Raw genomic sequence first — 20031 nt, 5'->3', positions numbered from 1 at the left:
TAAATTAAAATGTCATCTATCACAAGATGTCTCGGAATTGAGTCAGAAGCAATGAAACAAGGCACATCTGGGCCAGCAGCAAGCATACTATACATTCTTCTCTCTCATACTGCTTTCTCCAACATTTCTCTTTTAACATACCAGGCATTAAAAGTGTGTAGCCACACAAGCTTACCAGCTTCGGCAAAGTGAGGACCACTGGTAGAGGGCACTTAAAAAGAAGAACAAAAAACTATGCTTCAGACAGTACAGCACTAGTATAGAAAAAAAAAATGCCTATTACCTTGTTACTATTGCTTCCATAACCGTGAAATCATTAAGAAGGAGATAACAATTTGAGAAAATTGATTCATCTCTCTCTCCACTAGCTTAAAAGGGTTCATAGGTAAGTCCAGTAAGAGAAAAGTCAAATACAAATTTTAATGAGAAATGAGAGGGTCTAGGTAAAGTCTAATGGTAAACAGAACAGCCTGTTTTGCTTCACATACCCCACTCTCCTTCCTCTTAAAGGAGTACATCATACTTTAAGTCCAAACGTGTATTTTTCTAGTTCAGAGATCAATAACAGGACCAGTAAAGGAGTTTGACTTGTATAACAAAAAAGAATAGGTCTCAACAGGAAAGGTTCATGTAGGATCAACTTGGCAGGAAGGCCTAGCATTAAAACTGTTTGTCAGAAGCTTGGAAAAGGTTCCCTCAGCTTTCTTCTCCTACGCTTTTTTTTTTTTTTTTTTTTTAAACACCGCCTAAGAACAAATATTGGAGATTTTACTGTTATTTGTTGCTGTGCAGGTAAGCTAATTAAGTAAAAATGTCCTAATTACATGCTGGTCCTCCTTCACCTCAAAGCTTAAAACTTAAAATGTTTATATAATGCCTAGAGGTTCAAGAAATGTTCACGTGTGTTACATCTGAATGTTCTATTTATTGACCTCAGTGGTAGTTATACAGGTGTGTCTACTTCTGTATGTGATTTATTTATCAGTAAGTTTTAAAAAGTGTTTACAGGGAAAATATTTGACATGCATTAACACTGGTATGGGGGGATCTGGATAAACTCTACTACTACTTGGAGAACTCCTAAAAACAAAATACACAAAGCAATAGAAAAGATAACAAAAATCTGTCCAGTGGTTACTCAAAAGACCCAGAAAGCCATGAGGCAGAGTAGATCAACAAAGTAACCCTGGAACTTCATGTATGAGAAAGTACACGACGCCACTAACAGTAAAAGGTTTAGGGACAACAAAGAGGTATCCACAGATCCTCTTTCCCCACTACTTAAGTTCTACATAATGTCCTCACTCTCCCATAATGTCCACCCTTACCCTCCCGACCACTTGGCCTCTAGCTATCAAACACTGGCATCTCTCACTTCCAGAGGACCATGGAACATGTTAGTCTTCTTTATCACCCTTCCCCTCCTTCTCGTGTGACCTGCTATTCCCTTTTTTGTTTTGAGTTTTGCTCTGTCACCCGGGCTGGAGTGCAGTGGCATAATCATGGCTCACTGCAACCTCCTCCCGCTGGGCTCAAGCAATCCTCACACCTCAGCCTCCTAAGTAGCTAGGACTATGGGCACAGGTCACCACACCCAGATTTATTTTTTATTTTATTTTGGTATTTTGGTAGAGATGAAGTTTCACCATATTGCCCAGGCTGGTCTCGAATTCCTGACCTCAAGTGATCCGCCTACCTCAGCCTTCCAAAAGTGCTGGGATCACTGGTGTGAACCGCCGTGCCCAGCCTCTCCTATCTCCTGATCACTACTACTGAAGTCCCTGTCCCAACACCACTGAAGCCCTCATCAATAGCTTGACACCAAATATATCTACTTCACTGACAGGAAGAGGTTGAGAGTAAGTTCTCAGTTTTACATCCCAGAAATGAGAGCTACGTTTTTAAAATTCCACATTGGAATTATAAATTTAAAAGTCAAACACTTTTACAGTTTATAAATAAATATTATTGATTTCTAATATTTGCCATTTGTTATGAGGGAAAAACAAATTACTTTTGTTATGCCCTGAAACTTTAATCACAATTTGTAATACTCGATGGAAAAAATGGATTCTATTCTTCCTCAAACACAGTCACACTAAATTAGAGTGCTTTAATCAAGAACTTTTAATAAATGGTAGAGATAAGAACCTATAGTAAATGATAGAGAAATACAGAAATCTTAAGAAAGGTGAGCTTCCTTAGCTATATTAATTTAGAATATCATTTGGTTTTCACTTAGGGCTGCTCAAAATGTGAAACAATGAAATACAGAAATTGTACCCAAGAAAACTATTATGCCTGTAATACTTCAATTATACCTTAAATAAGTTTTTTCACCGCACAACTATCAAACAACAGTGAAATATGAGCTGGCTAATATTTTAAAAAGGAGTAGCTATTTACTCCAGCTCTCTTTTGATTAGTAAAAAAAGAATTTTTTTTAAAAGGAAATAGCTGGCAAAGACCGAAATGAACATTTAATGTGTAGAAGTATAGCTCCATATATAAATTGGTATTAATATAATTGGTTTTCCAGTTGAGTCTAAATCAATTAGAAGGTATATTTTCAAAAAGCAAAATGTGGATAGATCTTCTGAACTGTCTTCTTTGAATTTAGGAATTTTAAGATAAAATACTTTGTTATATAAATTTTCTGAACTTCACATAGCCAGCTGTGTTGCTTGTGAACATCCTTAAGAGGGTATGGTTTAGTACTGTGGTACGGAACTGGGGCATGGAGAAATTTTCAGCTTACCTTATGTATTTATGCACTGTTTAAATTTTTTCCCAATGAACAAGTACTTTCAGTAATTAAAGAAAAAACATAATTGGATTTGTAGGAGTTGGGAGGATACAACAAAGAAAAAATACATTATTAAAACGTCTCTTGAGGTGAACAAAAGATAGCTCTTCCATAACAAAACAAATTACTTAGGAAAATAACATTTATTTAAACATATTCACATTTTCTGCTGAAATTACAATCCCCGAAAAAGCATTCAGCTAAGCAGGGAAAAGCAAACCATTGTTGGAAAACTCTTTGGGGTTGGTGGGGCTTTATTTATGCAATTGCTAATAAATCTTAAAACTACTCTTCAGCTCCTCTCTGATTTTCTCTCAAATATATTAACGCAGTGGTTCTCAATGTGTGGTCCCAGACCAACAGCATCAGCACACTTGTTAAACTGAAAACTCACAGGCTCTATTCCAGACCTACTGAATCAAGAACTCTGGCTTGGATATCCATATGCAGAAGAATGAAACTGGACTCCTATTTCTCACTGTATACAAAAATCAAGTCAAGATGGATTAAAGACTTAAAAATAATATCTAAAACTATAAAGCTACTACAACAAAACACAAGGAAAACACTTCTGGACATTGGTCTAGGCAAAGATTTTATAGCCAAGACCTCAAAAGCACAGGCAACAAAAACAAAAATAGACAACTAGGACTATATTAAGTGAAAAGGCTTCTGGATGGCAAAGGAAACAAGAGTGAACAGAAAATACACTGAATGGGAGAAAACATTTGCAAAATATTCATCTAATAAGACCCTAATATCCAGAATATACAAGGAGGTCAAATAACTCAACAGCAAACAAATAAACAAAAAATCCACAAAATAATCCCATTAAAAAGTGGGCAAAGGAACAGACATTTCTCAAAGGAAGACATACAAATGGCCCAGGGGTATATGAAAAATCTTCAACGTCACTAATCACTAATTGCATTTGAAATGAAAATGAAAACCACAATGAGATATCATCTTAGCACAATTAGAATGGCCAGTAATAAAAAGACAAAAAAAAAAAAAACAGATGCTGATGAAGATGCAGAGAAATGGGATCTCTTATATACTGTTGGTGGGAATGTAAATTAGTACAGTAACTATGTAAAATAGTACGGGAATTTCTCAAAAAACTAAAATTGTAACTATCATCTGACCCAGCAATCCCACTACTGGGCATTTATCCAAAGAAAAAGAAATCAGTATGGAGACATGCACTCCCATGTTTATTACAGCACTATTCACAATAGCAAACATCAGCAATCAACCTAAGTGCTCATCAATTGACAAATGGATAAAGAAAATTGTGGTACATGTACACAGTGGAATACTATCAGGCCATAAAAAAGAATGAAATACTGTCATTTGCAGCAACAAAGATAGAACTAGAGGTCATTATGTTAAGTGAAATAAGCCAGGTGCAAAAGGCAATTGTAACATATTCTTACTCATATGTGGGAGCTAAAAAAAGCTGATCTCATGGAGGTAGAGAACAGAATGATAGATACCAGAGGCTGGGAAGGTTGTGTGTGTGTGTCTGTGTGCAGGGAAGAAGATGAAAAGAGGTTGGTTAATGGGTACAAAAATACAGTCAGATAGAAGGAATAAGTTCTAATGTTCAACAGCAAAGTAGAATAGCTATAGTTAACAACAATATATTATATATTTCAAAACAGCTACAAAAGAGGCCTTGTAATGTTCCCAACACATAGAAAAGATAAACAGTTGAGGTGATAGATACCCCCAACACCCTGAGACTTGATCATTACATATTCTATACATGTAACAACATATCACACATACCACACAAATATGTACAAATATTATCAGTAACAATTTTTTAAAAAAGAAAAAACTTTGAGAGGGGTAGAGGAAGGAGTCGGGGTAGCAAACTGTGTTTTTATAAGGCTACCAGGCGATTCTGAGTTTGATAACCACTGTATTTTGGTAGAATAACAGTATTGCATTTTATTATAATTATTTTCATTTCACAATATGAACTTGATAATTATAATTTGTTTTAAATACTCCCAGATAACATGTTCCAGGTTAATTTCATAAGGATTGTATTTTTTAGTAATTAAAAAAACAAATTTTGGGGAAAAGGAAGAAGAGACACAAACATGAAAGATACAATGCTTAAGAAAAAATTTTAAATACATATTTGTGGTTCAGGTCACTATTAACGAACCAATGGGCATGGTGCTTACTACAATCTCTAATATTCTGCAGAGGGCTATGCAAGTACAAATTTATGCTAATAAAGAAAAACATTACATTACTTCTATGACTTCAATTACCATCTATATTAAAGATTCTTAATCAAGGGCACTAACATCTCCTAGGGACTCTCTCAACTTCTACAAGGTCTCATTCTTCCCCACTTACCTTATCGCCCAAATGGTTATTGTTACTGTAAAGGGTGTATCATACACTTCCAGTGTACTGGATAGATGAAAGTTTAAGAATTATTGGCCTTGACTGTAAGACCTCACTTCTGAATTTCTGCATGCTATATATTTCCACTTGGAGATCTAATAAGAACCTCAGATTCAATCTGTCTAAAACTGAACTCATTATTTTGCCCCACTCCTTTTCATTCCTTAGCTTAGTGAATACAGCACAAAACTGCCTAAGCCAAAAACCTAACATCTTTGACTCCTCCCTCCCCTGCCACCCCTCAACCAATCGCCAAGGCAGTTCATTTTACTTTCAAAGTACCTCTTGATCCATCCATCCTTTTTGCCAGTATCCTGGCCCAGGCCTCTAGCATCTTTCCCCTGGATTAGTAACTCAGATTCCTACTCAACTAATTCTGGCTCCGGTTTTACTGTTCCTTCCAGAAAAAGGCAAATTTCTAAAGGGTAAATCTAATCATTTCACTCTATTGCTTAAAAATCCTTCAATGGCTCTCTGTTGCCCTCAAGTTGCATACAACTACAGAGCTTTCATCGCCTGATCTCTCTTTTGGGCTTTAAATCGCATACCATCATTCATGACACCAGCTATACTGAATTTTAGTTCCTGAAAAGCAGCATTTTTTCTTCTGTTAACCCCTCTGACGCGGTGTTACTCAGCTCTCTTCACTGGGCTAATTTCTAGTTATTCTTTATGATCCAGTTTTGATGTCGCTTCCTTCATACAGCCATCTCTCACCTCCACAAATGTTATATTCAACAAATGTTATACTCAACAGCATCTCTAAGTACAGTACTTATCATCGTACTGTGCAGTAACCATGTATCTCCTCCTCTAAATTTCAAGCTCCACCTAGAATAAGAACCATGTCTATTTTTTTCGTATTACAATCCTAGAACCACAGCAGCAATATAGTATAAAACTGAAAGCATGAGCTCGTCAGAGAGGCCTAAACAGTGTTACAAGCTGTGAGAATTTGGGAAAGTTACTTAAACTCTAAGTTTCCTCATCTGTAAAGTATAAATATACCACCTTTCAAGACTATTCACGGATTAAATGTGAAATGTGAAATATTTGGCACAGTGCTTGATACACAGAAATGTTAGCTATTATTACTTAATACAGTACATATCAAAGAAAATATGTGCTAAATGAATACACTGTTCACAAATTATTAAAAACATTTAAATAATGCTAACCTCGTATAATTCATTATATTTCCATGTAAAGTATATAATTCTAACAGTAGTTTTCAGTTTAAATCATGTCCATGGCACTGAAGTTTCTTATAGACAATATTTAGTTGAGTTATAAAGCAGAATGTTCAAAAAGAATGACCTGTGCCTCATTTTCAGGAACAATTTGTTTATGAATTCGAATTTGCTCCAAGCCAGGACTTTCTAGAGAATTTGGGGAAGTGTTACAAATTGAGGCAGTTACATTATACCTTGCTGACTGATAAAAGCTGTAGTATTCAAGTCTATTTTCCCTTGAGTTTTCTGATGCCTTTAGTTTTTGTTTAAACTGAACAACTTTGTAGATCAAAAAAATGATTAAAACACAAGCTAAGATGAAAAAAGCTAGCAAAATGTCAAAAGCCTCATTCAACTTCTCAACTTCTTGTGTACAAATTAGAGATGCTTTCCCTGACATTGAAGCAGCATCAATCGGTACAGCACTGTTTTTTTCCAAGTTCAAGGTAACAGAAGTAGTCAGCTGTATTTGTACAGGTAACACTGCTGTAGTCTCTAATGGATTACCAAAGGCATTCTCTTGAAAAAATCTACCAGCAGGTGAAGTAGTAATTTGTTCCCAGAAAGTAATGTTCTCAGTCTCAGTATTTTCCAGAGGATTGCCATTTGTGGTTACTTTATGCCAGGCCACCATTAGCGCAGTAGTCTTGTGACGAATATCAGGAGATTTTACAACAGCCCAAGTTCTGGATACATTTATTGAAGACGTAACACAATTTGTAATGTTAATATAACGTAATGCTCTGCCACGCATGGATGGGGGATTCTGACAATAGATGTTTAGAGTAATGGCTGAAGATGCTAGCCAGTCTTGAAGGCCCAAAAGTTGGCAGTTACATTCCCAAGGATTAGAATTTGCCTGAAGATGAATCAGTGAAGACAATGGCTTAAGGACCCTTGGATGCAAGTCTGTAAGATTATTAAATGACAGATTAAGGATCTTCAAAGATGCTCCCATATTTTCAAATGTATCATTATCAATGCTAATTATTCTGTTTCTATCTAACTTAAGGTAAATTAAATTCTTTAACAAACTAAATGTGTCAGAATTTAAATTCTCTAAATCATTATGACTTAAGATCAAATGTTTAAGATTATTAATTCCACTAAACCCATCCCTAGTAACATTTCTAATTCTTGAATTTTTCAGCAGGAGGTATTCCAAATTGACAAGTCCTTTAAATGCAAAGGGCTGTATTGCTTCAATAGGATTATGAGACAAAGAAAGTCTTCTAAGACTTTTAAGTACTTCAAAGGCATTAGATGGTACTTTTGTTAAATTATTACTTTCTAAATACAAACAAGCAAGGTTTTCAAGATGTTGAAAGGCTGATTCTGATATCCTCAAAATGTTATTGTTTGATAAGTCAAGTATCCGAAGAGTAACCATACCAACAAAGGTACCACTTCCAAGGACAGTGAGGCGATTCCTTTGTAGATTTAAGTACTGAACTGAAACTAGATCATTAAATACTCCTCTTGGAACAAAAGATACCTGATTAGACTGTAAATATAAATTACGAAGATTTAAAAGTCCCTTAAATATTCCAGGATCTAAGCGTTTTATGAAATTATTATTTAGAAATAGAAAATATAGACGCCTCAATTGAACAAAGGCTTTTGGATATACATACAGAATGTTAGAATTATCCAAATACAATGCTACAAGAGAATGAAGTCCTGTTAATTCACTTTCATTTATATAAGATATATTATTCCCAGTCAGATACAGAAAAACTGTACTTTCAGGAAAATTCTTAGGAATACTCGAAAGGCCTAAGTTACGGCAGTTAATTTGTCTCCCAGTGCAGAGCTGACAAACAGACGAACATCCAAGTATTTCCTTGTGGAGTAATAATAAAAGATAACAGGTAACAACCAGAAACAGTCGTAGGCAAGGCAGAGAAAACTGTAATCCACACATATCCCTGTTCTTGGTTTTTCTGTTCAGATCAGAATTGGCTACAAAAGAGAAGGTAAAGCTTTAAATCATCAAAACTTCATCCCATGAATGGTTTTTTTTTTTTTATAATACTATAACTTCTGTATTCTATTTTAATTAGGATCAGCCAATAATACTATCATAAATCATACCATGGTAATAGCATAAAATAATGAGTATGGAATACTTTCTAGAATTATTAACATGATCAGGCCATTAACCCATTACTTGACAAAACAGTTCAGATTAATGAAACATTTGCTAACTTAAAAATTACAAATGATTACAACATAGGTGACAAATGAGGTAGGAATGAGAATCTTTTAATTTAATATGTCCCTTTAACAACATAAAGTCTAATATCAAATAACATTATAATTTATGAAAATACAAATTCACTACAGAACAATTAATCTCTACATTAGTTTTCACAAAACTATTTTCATGTCAACTAAAAGTTCATATTTAAGTAAATAATCTTACCAAGAAAAGGAAATTCGCATTATTAACACTCAGCTGATTCAGTAAAGGTTTTCTTTTTAAATCTGAAGAACGACATTTCTAAACTCCATTTTGTTCTGTGGCATTGCTGACCTCCACCCCACCACTTTTTTTTTTTTTAAGTCACCGTTTGCTCAGGAAACACCACTCTTCACATTGGTTCCTTTACAGTCAATGTGTAAAACAGAGGTTGCCATGGATACAGGAAGCTAAGAGACAGGAAGTAATTTTATCTGTGTTTCAAAAGTATTGCTGAACGGAAATCTCAGGAACTTATTTTTTCAGAATGCAGTTAGAGTTTTCCTAATATACACATCAAAATATCTCCCATAATGTAAAATAATAGTTTTTAAAGGATACTTGAAAACGTTAGTTATTCAGAATCCAAATATCTATCAACAGACTCTAGCTATCAACAACATAGCTACTGAATGGAAAAGGCTAGTTGAAATAAGATGTATATAGAGTAATACAATTTTTTGTAAACTTTTTAATGAACAAAATATTTATGTTGTTTTAAATACACATTGAAGACTTCAACTTTATGCTTTATTCCTTTAATAAAATAGGGGAAAATTTAGAATGAACATAAATGTTTTATATTATCCTCCAGTGCTCTTTTCAAAATTTTCAGAATATTTTTGGTTGCAAAAAATACTGAGTACTATTTAATATGTTAAGGTACTAATTGGTAGTAAGGTACTAATTACTAATAAGGCACTAATTGGTAGAGTTGGATTATAAGATGGTAAGAAGCTGCATACCAAATTACTGACATAGGTTATCTTTGCAAGAAAAGTTGGGGAAAGTAAAAGAGGCGATGTTTTGCCCTATATATATCTGTATTAGTTTGAATCTTTTAGAATGAAAATTGAGAATTTTAAATCTAAATTTTCAGGAATTTAAAGAATCAGATATACATTGTTTATATTATATATTGTTCAGTCATTAACTTTCTTTCATTAACTAACTTTAAGCTAGTTGCTTAAGCTTTCTAATTCTGACTTTTATTAATATTACTAATACCCTGATAATAGTCCTAAAATATCAAGTTATGTAATTGTATACAACTCTCCTTTGTTATTAAAGCAGTTTCATTTCACATCAAGACAACAATTACTTTAGATAATAATATGAATTATGTCCATATTAGATACCTGAAATAATACCTAGCATTATCTTTCCATGACGAAAAATTCAGCAATGCATGCTGGATAGCAGATCTTTATCAAAATGATTTATGATTCTTATACCTATCCTTTATGGCTGGCTATTGTTATTGCGATCTTATGCATTAAAAATGGAAAACAAAACAACTGACAGAAATGACATGAACTTGAGGTAGGAGTTAGGTTTCTCAGGTCCATTTTGTTTAGTACTTCCAATAACACACAAGTGATATGAGGCTTGTCCCATGGATTTTTCAACTGCATCATACAACTTAAAGAATTAGGAAAAATTCAGAACAAGGGTCCTTTGAAATCAAAATAAAATTAAAGAGAAAAAACCCACAAAGTAATATAACCAGAGTATGAATTAATTTTGTTCTCTATGCCAAAAAATATCCAAAGCAGCTGCAATACTTATTAGGATGCAAAGGTAGAATTTTTAGGAAATTGTATTAAGGAAAAATGACAAAATAAAATCTCACTTCTCACATTCTAAAAACTGAAGGAAACTAAACTGACTGCAACAAAACAATTAAATATAAATAGTACACTGTAACTCTCAGGTTGAATGCTTAAAAAAAAAAATTCAATCTCCAGCAAAACAAAGTTTAGTCTTTCTGTTCCCTTAGGAGTTGTTGTTCTTAGAGACAACTGATCAACAACGATTCCTCATTACCCTTTTCTGATTACTAATGTTCATTACAACTATTACTGAACACTATGCTCAGCCTCTTAAATTAGCTTTCTATTTCTTCCCAGAAAATTGACTCATTGAGGTGTTTTCTGCAGGGGCCATTGAAAATAATATGCTAAGAATAGATAAGGCTCAAGGACAGTATCTCTAGCTAGTTGCACTTTCAATGAACTCCAGTAGTCAAGGACAGTATCTCTAGTTGAACTTTTAATGAACTCTAGTAGGTGCCAAGAAGGCAGACAAAATAAGAAAGAACTTAGAGACAAGGAACTAAGCAGAAGGTTATATCTGGGTGCAGAAAGTTTGTTTTGCATTGTGTTATTTTTGCTGATGTGGGATTTATGGGGTATATAAATAAAGTAAGGCGGAGGCTCTAGGCGCAGCCGCCATGTTCTCTGTTTGTCTTTGTCTCTTGTGTCTGTTCATTCTCCACCACCCCCGGCACGGTCCCCAATATTTTCCTCTCATTCTTACTGCTGAAACCTTCTTTTACACTCCCTTTGTCTCCAGATCATCTCATGCTTCTGGTATCAATACACAACTATTCTCTTTTCCATTCAGATTCTGTCCATACTAAAACAAGAATGTATAAATAACAGAGTAACTGTTCCATTAGCATCTTTTAAATAGACATCATCTGTATGTATGCATGTATTCTTTTGAGACACAGTCTTGCTCTGTCGACTAGGCTAGAGAGCAACAATGTGAACACAGCTCACCACAGCATCGACCTCCCAGTCTCAAGTGATCCTCTTCCCTCAGCCTCCTGAGAAGGTAGGATTGCAGGTGCTTGCCACCATGCCTGGCATTTTTCTTATTTTTGTAGAGACAGGGTCTTGCCATTTTGCTCAGGCTGGTCTTGAACTAATAGGCTCAAGTAATCCTCCCACCTTGGCCTCCCAAAGTGCTGGGATTATAGGTGTGAGCCACTGTGCCCAGCCTATATGTATTTAGACATATAGCATCTATATATAAACCAATCAAGATTGGTTTACATATAAAGAACGGCTTATAATAACAGCAGTTACTGATTTTATGGACTTTAAAAGTTACTGATAGACCTAAAATCAAGAGAATGAAAATGTGAGATGGGATTTGCAATTAAAAAATAATCCAGCTCTTTCTGCCATCATGAAGCCTGTCGAGGCCTGCTTGGAACATGACTTCCAAAAGGCAAATATTTCTGGAAGGCTGTCATCCAAAGTCATTTTTGCTGCTACAGGCAAGGTCTCTGAAACCAAAGGGAGTACACAGATCTTCTTAAAATTGAAGGTGTTTATGCCCAAGATGAAACTGAATTCTATTTGGGCAATAAATGTGCTTACGTATACAAAGCAGAGAACACAGTGACTCCTGGCAGCAAACCAAACAAAACCAGAGTATTCTACAGAAAGGTAACTTGGGCCCAAGGAAACACTGGCATGGTTTTTGCCAAATTCCAAAGCGATCCTTCTGCTAAGGCCATTGGACATAGATGCTGTAACCCCTTAAGGATTTAAACTAATGAAAAGTAAATAAAGTGGACTGTGCTCTTAGAAAAAAAAAATTAGCAAACAATTTGAAAATTATTTTGCTCAATGTAGGAGATAAATTCTAATGAGGGGCAGTACATCTCAATATAGACCTCTTATCAGTTGCAGAAAAAAAAAAAAACATAATAACTATATACAATGGAGAAATCAGGTAACACCTTGATCAGCATTAACATTATCAGTGAGAAACAGATGAGCACCATGTGACTTTGCCTGTGATAGTCCAAGAGGGACACATCACTTATGCAATATTCTAATGGGAGATGCACACATAAATCGAACCATAAGAAAATATCAAACCACAAATGAGGAACATTCTATTCTGTTGGGGAGTTGGAGAGAGGATGGATGGGAGATAAAACAGAGAGGCAATTGGAAAGATGGAGAGAGATTATAAGGAGTGGATTATTTAAAATTTTATAAGAGAAAAATAAAAGACTGAAGAAATTACATGACAGAGTAAAAGAGACTACAAAAACACAAGAGCTAAAGCAATAACTGGTCCTAGACTGTAAGTACTGAGAAGTAAAAGACCATGACAAATGCAACTTACACAGAAATGGTTCAGAATATAAAACACCTATCTAGTTATCTGACAGAAAATGTGTATCACGCAACAAATTGGGACAAAAGTTAACAATAGGTGATTCTGGGTAAAGGTCATATGTGTGTTCTTTACTGTTCTTGCAGTGTTTTTCTAAGTTTGAAATAATTTCCAAATGAAAATATCATGACATTAGCTATGATATTCATGTAAAATTTGTCCATGCACATTACTGCCAAGATATGTCACCATTTCTAAGTTTCTAATGTATGCTTTAAAATAAAAACAGAAACAAATATTGTGCTCCTATAACATGGCAAAACTATGAATATCTCTATTTGCTCAATTGTCAACAAGAAAAGTAACTAAGAAATTTTTAACTGCAAATCTGTGAGAATAAAAAATAAACTTTATGTACTTTATGCATGAGAAGCATAAAATTTCAACTATGCCTGTGACTACAAGGGTTTAAAAGCAAACTGATACTTCCTAAGGATGTACTGTCACTGGGACACTTTCAAGGAACATTATTAATCATCCCCTCAGCATGACTTTGGAAGAACATTTTTAACTTCTTGATATCTGTTCTGTTACCCAGTCATCTTGAGAAGCAATATTCTATTTCTATGGACAATTTTAGGTACCATTCTCATTGCCGCTATATGATGATCAATTTGTTTGTTGTATATTGGCATAGTTTTACACTGCAAAGCACAGAAAGCAGAACTATTAAACAGAAGGGCTGTTCCAACTTAGAAAAAGCTAGCAGAGATGTATTAGAATTCAAAATATCTCCTCTTTCCCCTAGTTCCACCTGAAACCTTTGGAACACTAATCTCTCCTCTGACCCTATCCATCACCTTCTGCGTTTTGCTGAAAGACTAATCTCAGCAGATTATACTTCAGATCTGGGCTATATTAGAATTTCTCTTTCCTGTAAATTCCTTCCATTTTGATGGTTCTTATTTTATGTTTATAATACAATTTCTAGTTTATCATAATCCCTAAAATCCCCATAGTTTTAAACACACACACACACACACACACACACACACACACACACACACACACACACCCCGGAAGAAGAGAGGAGGGAGTAATTAGCCTAACAGATGATTTAATAAGGCCATGAGAGAGCTAAGTCTCTTCCAATAACTATATAATAACCTTTGTGAAATTATTTTCTTGCCTCAATAGACAATATTATAAAATGGATGAAGTTACATGAATGAAGACTGTATTGAATACAGAAACTAGCATATGGAGTTAAAAGCACAGATTTGGGAGTTACAGTTTGTATTCTGAGGATAATACATGACAAACAGCTACAGTTAGAAAGAAGTCCTACAATAAAATGGGCTGCCTTAAGGAGCAGGGACTTTTTATTAGCCAAGTATCCAAACAGAAGCTGAATGAACATCCCCATCAGAGATGCTATAGAAGGAAAGTTTATTACCAAATAATGATTAACCTAAATAACCCCTACGGGAACTTTCAATGTTAAGCCACCAGTGCTGAAGACCACCCAATACGGCTGTGAGGTATATATATAACTACTGCAGGGGCATCAAGGCTCCACACAATACTATCTATGTCAGGCATGAGACTAGTCAAATTGACAACTGTGTGAAAAATAATTCCAGAATCATGCCTGTTTTGGTAATTGGAATATGGTTAACTGCTTCTTAGTATCCAAACTGCTAACCTTTTCACAGCTGGCCTTTCAAGCATCTTATAGCTTGGATTTGACAGACCCTCTACCATTTAATCTCCATTATTTTGACCTGCTAAAGAAGCATCAGCAGCTCTTTCTCACTCCAATAACCAATGCTCATAATTCATCGATCTGCTCACAGATCAAACATATTTCTACTATGTAGTATAATACGGCTACTCAGTAATTCAGAAAAATTCCCTATATAAAATCTAACTCACAACTTTAAAAAGGAGTACACAGTCAGAAAGGTTAGTGAAGCAGAGAAATTAGGATAAACAGAATATAGGATTAACTCCTTTTGCTACTGCTGGATCAGATCTATTTATTGATAGAGTGCTTCTATGATCCAGAGTGTGTTCTCAACATTTTTCAAGTATTATCTCTTTTTAATTCTCACAGGAGCCCTATAAGGTAGGTACTCTGATTGGAGTACCTCATACAATGGATAAAAAAATGAGACATAGAGAAATTAAGAGTAAAGCTTTAAAGTAGCCGGGCGTAGTGGCAGGCACCTGTAGTCCCAGCTACTCGGGAGGCTGAGGCAGGAGAATGGCGTGAACCCGGGAGGCAGAGCTTGCAATGAGCCGAGATCGTGCCACTGCACTCCAGCCTGGGCGACAGTGCGAGACTCAGTCGCAAAAAATAAAAAATAAAATAAAATAAAATAAAAAATAAATAAATAGTAAAGCTTTATACCCCCAGAAGATCCTACCACATTTCCATATATAAAATTTTGTTCTTATGTAATGTATGATAGGAGTTTTTCTTAACAAATGGAACTTGAGAAAACGAAACTCAAAAAATGAACAATGTGCAGTGACCAAACTTCATAACTATGAAAGAACGTGAAAGACCTGACACAGTGGCTCACACCTGAAATCCTAGCATATTGGGAGGCCCAGGCAGGCGGACTGCTTGAGTGCAGGAGTTCAAGACCAGCCTGAGCAACATGGCGAAACTCCATCTCTACTAAAAACACAAAAAACTAGCTGGTGTGGTAGTGCAATCCTGTAGTCCCAGCTACTTGGGAGGCTGAGGTGGGAGAATCACTTAAGCTCAGGAGGTCAAGGCTGCAGTGAGCCGAGATCATGCCACTGTACTCCAGCCTGGGCAACCAGAGTAAGACCCAGCCTCAAAGCCTAAAAAAAATAAACAAATAAACAAAAACATATATACACAATTACTGTGTACTATAAAATCAAGATATTATAGTTTAAAGATCCTGTGTCCTGTGAATAAGCTAGAATTTTAGAGTTGTAAACACCAAATAATACTTCCAATGTATTTTCTATGTATAACGAAGTGGATAATCTTAATACATAGTTTCCTAATAAATGCACTGGATTTCTAGATAGAGGACAGAAAGAATGATTTGTTGTCCCTTTTATGAACAACTTAAATAAAAACGAGATATGTGGTTTTAAGTGGTTGGAAGAAGTACCTTACTTTAATAATGAAATATCTAGGAATATGATCTCATTTTCTAATCAGACTAACAAAAATGACTCAGAAATAGTAAAACCAGATTGTGGAACAGGAAAATTAGACAAAACAGTACTTGAGTACTTAATAGCCTGAGGTACTCAATACCTCAAATAGTACTTGAGGTACTCAACAGCCTGGCAGAGTAGACATTAAGAGTAAGATAGACTGGATTTGAATTTCAGTTTGGTACTTGATTTCGGGTAGGTAATTAGCCTTTATTAGTCTTGATTACACATTTAAAAGGTTTAATAAGGCTGGGCGCGGTAGCTCATATCTATAATCCCAGCACTTTGGGAGGCTGAGGTGGGTAGATCACCTGAGGTCAGGAGTTGAAGACCAGCCTGGCCAACACGGTGAAACCCTATCTCTACTAAAAATACAAAAATGAGCTGGCAGTGGTGGTGTGCGCCTGTGATCCCAGCTACTGGGGAGACTGGGGCAGGAGAATAACTTGAACCTGGGAGGTGGAGGTTGCACTGAGCTGAGATTGTGCCACTGTACTCCTGCCTGGGCGACAGAGCGAGGTCTCAAAAAAAAAAAAAAAAAAAAAAAAAAAAAAAAAAAAAAAAAGTAATATAATAATTAATAATAAATAAAAAAAAAAAAAAAGGCGGGCACGGTGGCTCACTGCCGTAATTCCAGCACTTTGGAGGCTGAGGCGGGTGAATCACAAGGTCAGGAATCGAGACCATACTTGGCTAAACATGGTGAAACCCCATCCTTAGTAAAAATACAAAAAAATTAGGCTGGGCGTGGTGGCACATGCCTGTAGTCCCAGCTACTCAGGAGGCTGAGGCAGGAGAATGATGTGAACCCGGGAGGCCGAGCTTGCAGTGAGCCAAGATTACGCCACTGCACTCCAGCCTGGGTAACAGAGCAAGACTCCATCTCAAAAAAAAAAAAAAAAAGTTTAATAATGTCCATCCCCATAGAGCTATTGGAAGAATCAACTGAAATGTGTGTAAAAAATGTATTGTATAAAGGCTATCATAAATTATGTGTTCTATTAGTTATTATTTACTTCTTGTTAGCAGTTTCTTCACACATAAACTAGATGAACATGGGAACGTTTCAAAAGAAAGAGATCTACCTACTGGATAAACTAGTACCATCACACAGTTGGTCAAATTAACAGTAGACACAATGATTTACTGGGTGGTCACATTCATTAAGCATTTTAGTAGGCATTATATATACATTCTCCAATTTATCATAATAAGCCCTAGGTGCTAGCTGTTATCACTGCTTCCATTTGAAATATGAGAAAACTGAGAATGATAGAAAACTGGTCCAACGTCACACTAACAGTACGCACAACAGGCATCTGAAGTTAATCTAGCTTCCCTTCCCATTATAATGCATATTTTTCTCTCTGGTACTCTGGATAGAACAAAAACAGAAGCTCAAGGAAAAGAATCTCCAAATAAAATAAAACAAAATAAAAAAGATGTTCCTCAGGCTATGAAGGAACCACTTGTGATGTACACATGCATCATCTACATGGGTAAAACTAGAAAGCATATCAGACTCATCATTTTACTCCTCTGAATACTTTTTCCAGTGTTATCCTTGTTGGAGCTAGTTATTCTGTGTACAATTATTTTTCTGTATCACGTCAACTACTTTGAGCTCTAGACCCAATACCTCACTCTCACTGAGAAACATCTCTTATTCTCATTGTAAAGCAGTTTGAGGTCCCGAAACATCAAAATAATCTCATTTGATCACAGTTTAGTTTTTCTCTGGTGATATGTTTAAAAGAAGCTTCTCATAGAATGGTCAGTGATTAGCTAACGGCACCCAGTGTCTGTCTACAATATGACTGTTACATACGAAAACAGTTTGCCAGAAGCCTTTATCTAATTTGCAGACAGGGCACGGTTCCTAGATACGAGGAAAGCATTGAGAAAGCAGTTCCAAATTCACAAGCATTCAGAAACTTTCCTAAGTAGTCACGACAGGAGATAGAAGACACAAATTATTGTTCTAAGATACCAGAGTGCAATGAACAATCATCTATCCTAAAGGTGAAGTACAATGGGTCTTCAGGGCACAGCATGGTGACTTACCACATAACAGCATCTTTAAAACATTGCTATTGTATTAGTGTCATAAGGTTGATATCAGAAGAGAACAGGTGAGCATTTTAGTTCTAATGTATGTTTCAAGGGTAAAGTAAATTTGTATTAAAAATGAAAACCAAAATAGACTATTTCCATTCATATCCTAATGTAGGAAGATAGAAACAGCTCAAAATACTTCAAAAGTGTGGCACTTTTTTTGGGGAGTGGAGAGGGGAATATCTGGTTTTCAAAGAACTTTCAGAAGCTAAACAAAAAAGTTTTATAAATGATTATACCCTTCAATGAAAAATCAGCATGCCAAGGAATTAATCATTTACTTTCTTTTTCAATGAAATTGCTTTGTATACAGATGAAAGGAGTGAGCATCCAACTGTAGTATCAACTGTTCTAACACTTGTCTACATTCTCCAGCTTCTGCTAGATTAAAGCTAACAAAATCCAGCTTACAATTATTAGCCAATTCAAAAATAGATCTTACTTAAATTATGCTGGAAAACCAGTCCCCAAACTCACAAGAGCCAAAAGATACACATGCATAGCTTATATAAAAAATAAAAACATTAAAAGCTGCATCAAAGAGGTTTTCTTTTCTAGTTGAACTGAAATAATCAGAACCAATAATTACTACAAATTGCATTAGATTATATACAAAGCAGGAAAACATACATAATGTAAAGATTCTTTTGATCTTCAAAGGATCAGCCCCTTTGTAAACCATATATTCAAAGAGTGGTAAGGGAGCAGAATTTAACATCTGAGGTCCTGAAACTTATATAAGTAATCTTATTCGTGTATCTATTTTCCTTGCATAACAAAGCAAGAAAGGGAATTAGTCATCATTCAATATACCCCACAAAGACTGTTTCTTTTACGACCAACCCTGGCAAAATAAAAATTGTAAAGAACCCTCCCCTTGTTACTTCACTGCCCCTTTCCACAAATTACTGTATAATCAGATAATAGAAACTAAGTTAGAAATCAGCTCAGGTTGTATTTTGAGTAAAAACATCAACAATAAGAGCAAGTACTCAGAGAGGAGGCAGAGCAATATGGCAAAACAGAACCCTCCAATGACCAATTCCTTGCATTCCTCCACTGGAACACCAATTTGCAGAATAATCTGCAGAACTATCCAAACGAGAAAATACCTTCACAAGAGCTAAAGAAACCAGGTGAGAGATCATAGTACCTGGTTTTAGCATAAAACAAGAAAGGGCAAATTGAAAGGGGAAGAAAGAACAGTCTTTCACTGCCTACACCACTCCTACCACAACTCCAGGCAGTACAAGGCAGAGAGAGAAGCTGTGTGCTTGGGGGAGACAGAGAAGGAAGTATGCCGACAGCTCTGCCTTGAAAACTGCTACCAGAACCCCTCTCCTCTCCCCACTACCCACAATAAATCACAGTACTGGGTCCAACTCCCAACAGTATAGCACAAAGAGAAACTCCTCGCATACAAGGGGAGAGAAAAGTAAGCAAAGGCCTTTGCCTGGGAACCCTAGGAATTCTCAAGTCCCTCAGGCTGGTGAACAGCACACCTGGCCTTAGGGCATTCTCTAGTGCTGAAATGGCTGCAGTGTCCACAGGCTTAGGGAAGTGAACAGTCAGTCCCTTTTGAATTCCTGAAGACCCTCTGAAGAAGGACAGGTACAAACAAGGCCAGGCTGTGAAGACAGGGAAAAATACCTAATTCTTTAAGGCTCAGACACTGACACACCTCTACAAGTCATCAAGAACATTCAGCTAAATATGATCTCATTTCATATTTATCAGACTATCTATCCTGAAAAGATGAAAGATCCATCCTGAAAAGATGGAGATGTACAATCCTTCAAAGAATTCAAAAGGAAGCTCAACAAATTTCAAGAAAACACAGAAAATCAGTTCAGAAACTTACC

The 20031-nt window shown here is 35.7% G+C and overlaps 2 protein-coding genes across 2 annotated transcripts in view; both read right to left on the bottom strand.

Moving 5' to 3' along the window:
* The window catches only part of IPO11 (importin 11), a 233060-nt gene that overhangs the window by 52484 nt on the left and 160545 nt on the right, over positions 1-20031 (bottom strand). The gene's annotated exons all lie outside the window — the stretch shown is intronic.
* Positions 6382-9086, bottom strand: LRRC70 (leucine rich repeat containing 70). The gene is made up of 2 exons (XM_017850697.1): positions 8891-9086; positions 6382-8427 (listed from the first exon to the last, which is right to left on the bottom strand). The coding sequence occupies exon 2, from the start codon at positions 8387-8389 to the stop codon at positions 6521-6523; it is 1869 nt and encodes a 622-aa protein (XP_017706186.1). The 5' UTR covers positions 8390-8427; positions 8891-9086; the 3' UTR covers positions 6382-6520.

This window comes from Rhinopithecus bieti, unplaced genomic scaffold (genome assembly GCF_001698545.2).
Source record: "Rhinopithecus bieti isolate Rb0 unplaced genomic scaffold, ASM169854v2 scaffold_2409, whole genome shotgun sequence".
Taxonomy (NCBI): domain Eukaryota; kingdom Metazoa; phylum Chordata; class Mammalia; order Primates; family Cercopithecidae; genus Rhinopithecus; species Rhinopithecus bieti.
This window is presented reverse-complemented; position numbering and strand designations above follow the sequence as displayed.

Coding starts and splice junctions, on each gene's coding strand:
- LRRC70 (XM_017850697.1), bottom strand. CDS start 8,389: ATGTGTGGATTACAGTTTTCTCTGCCTTGCCTACGACTGTTTCTGGTT.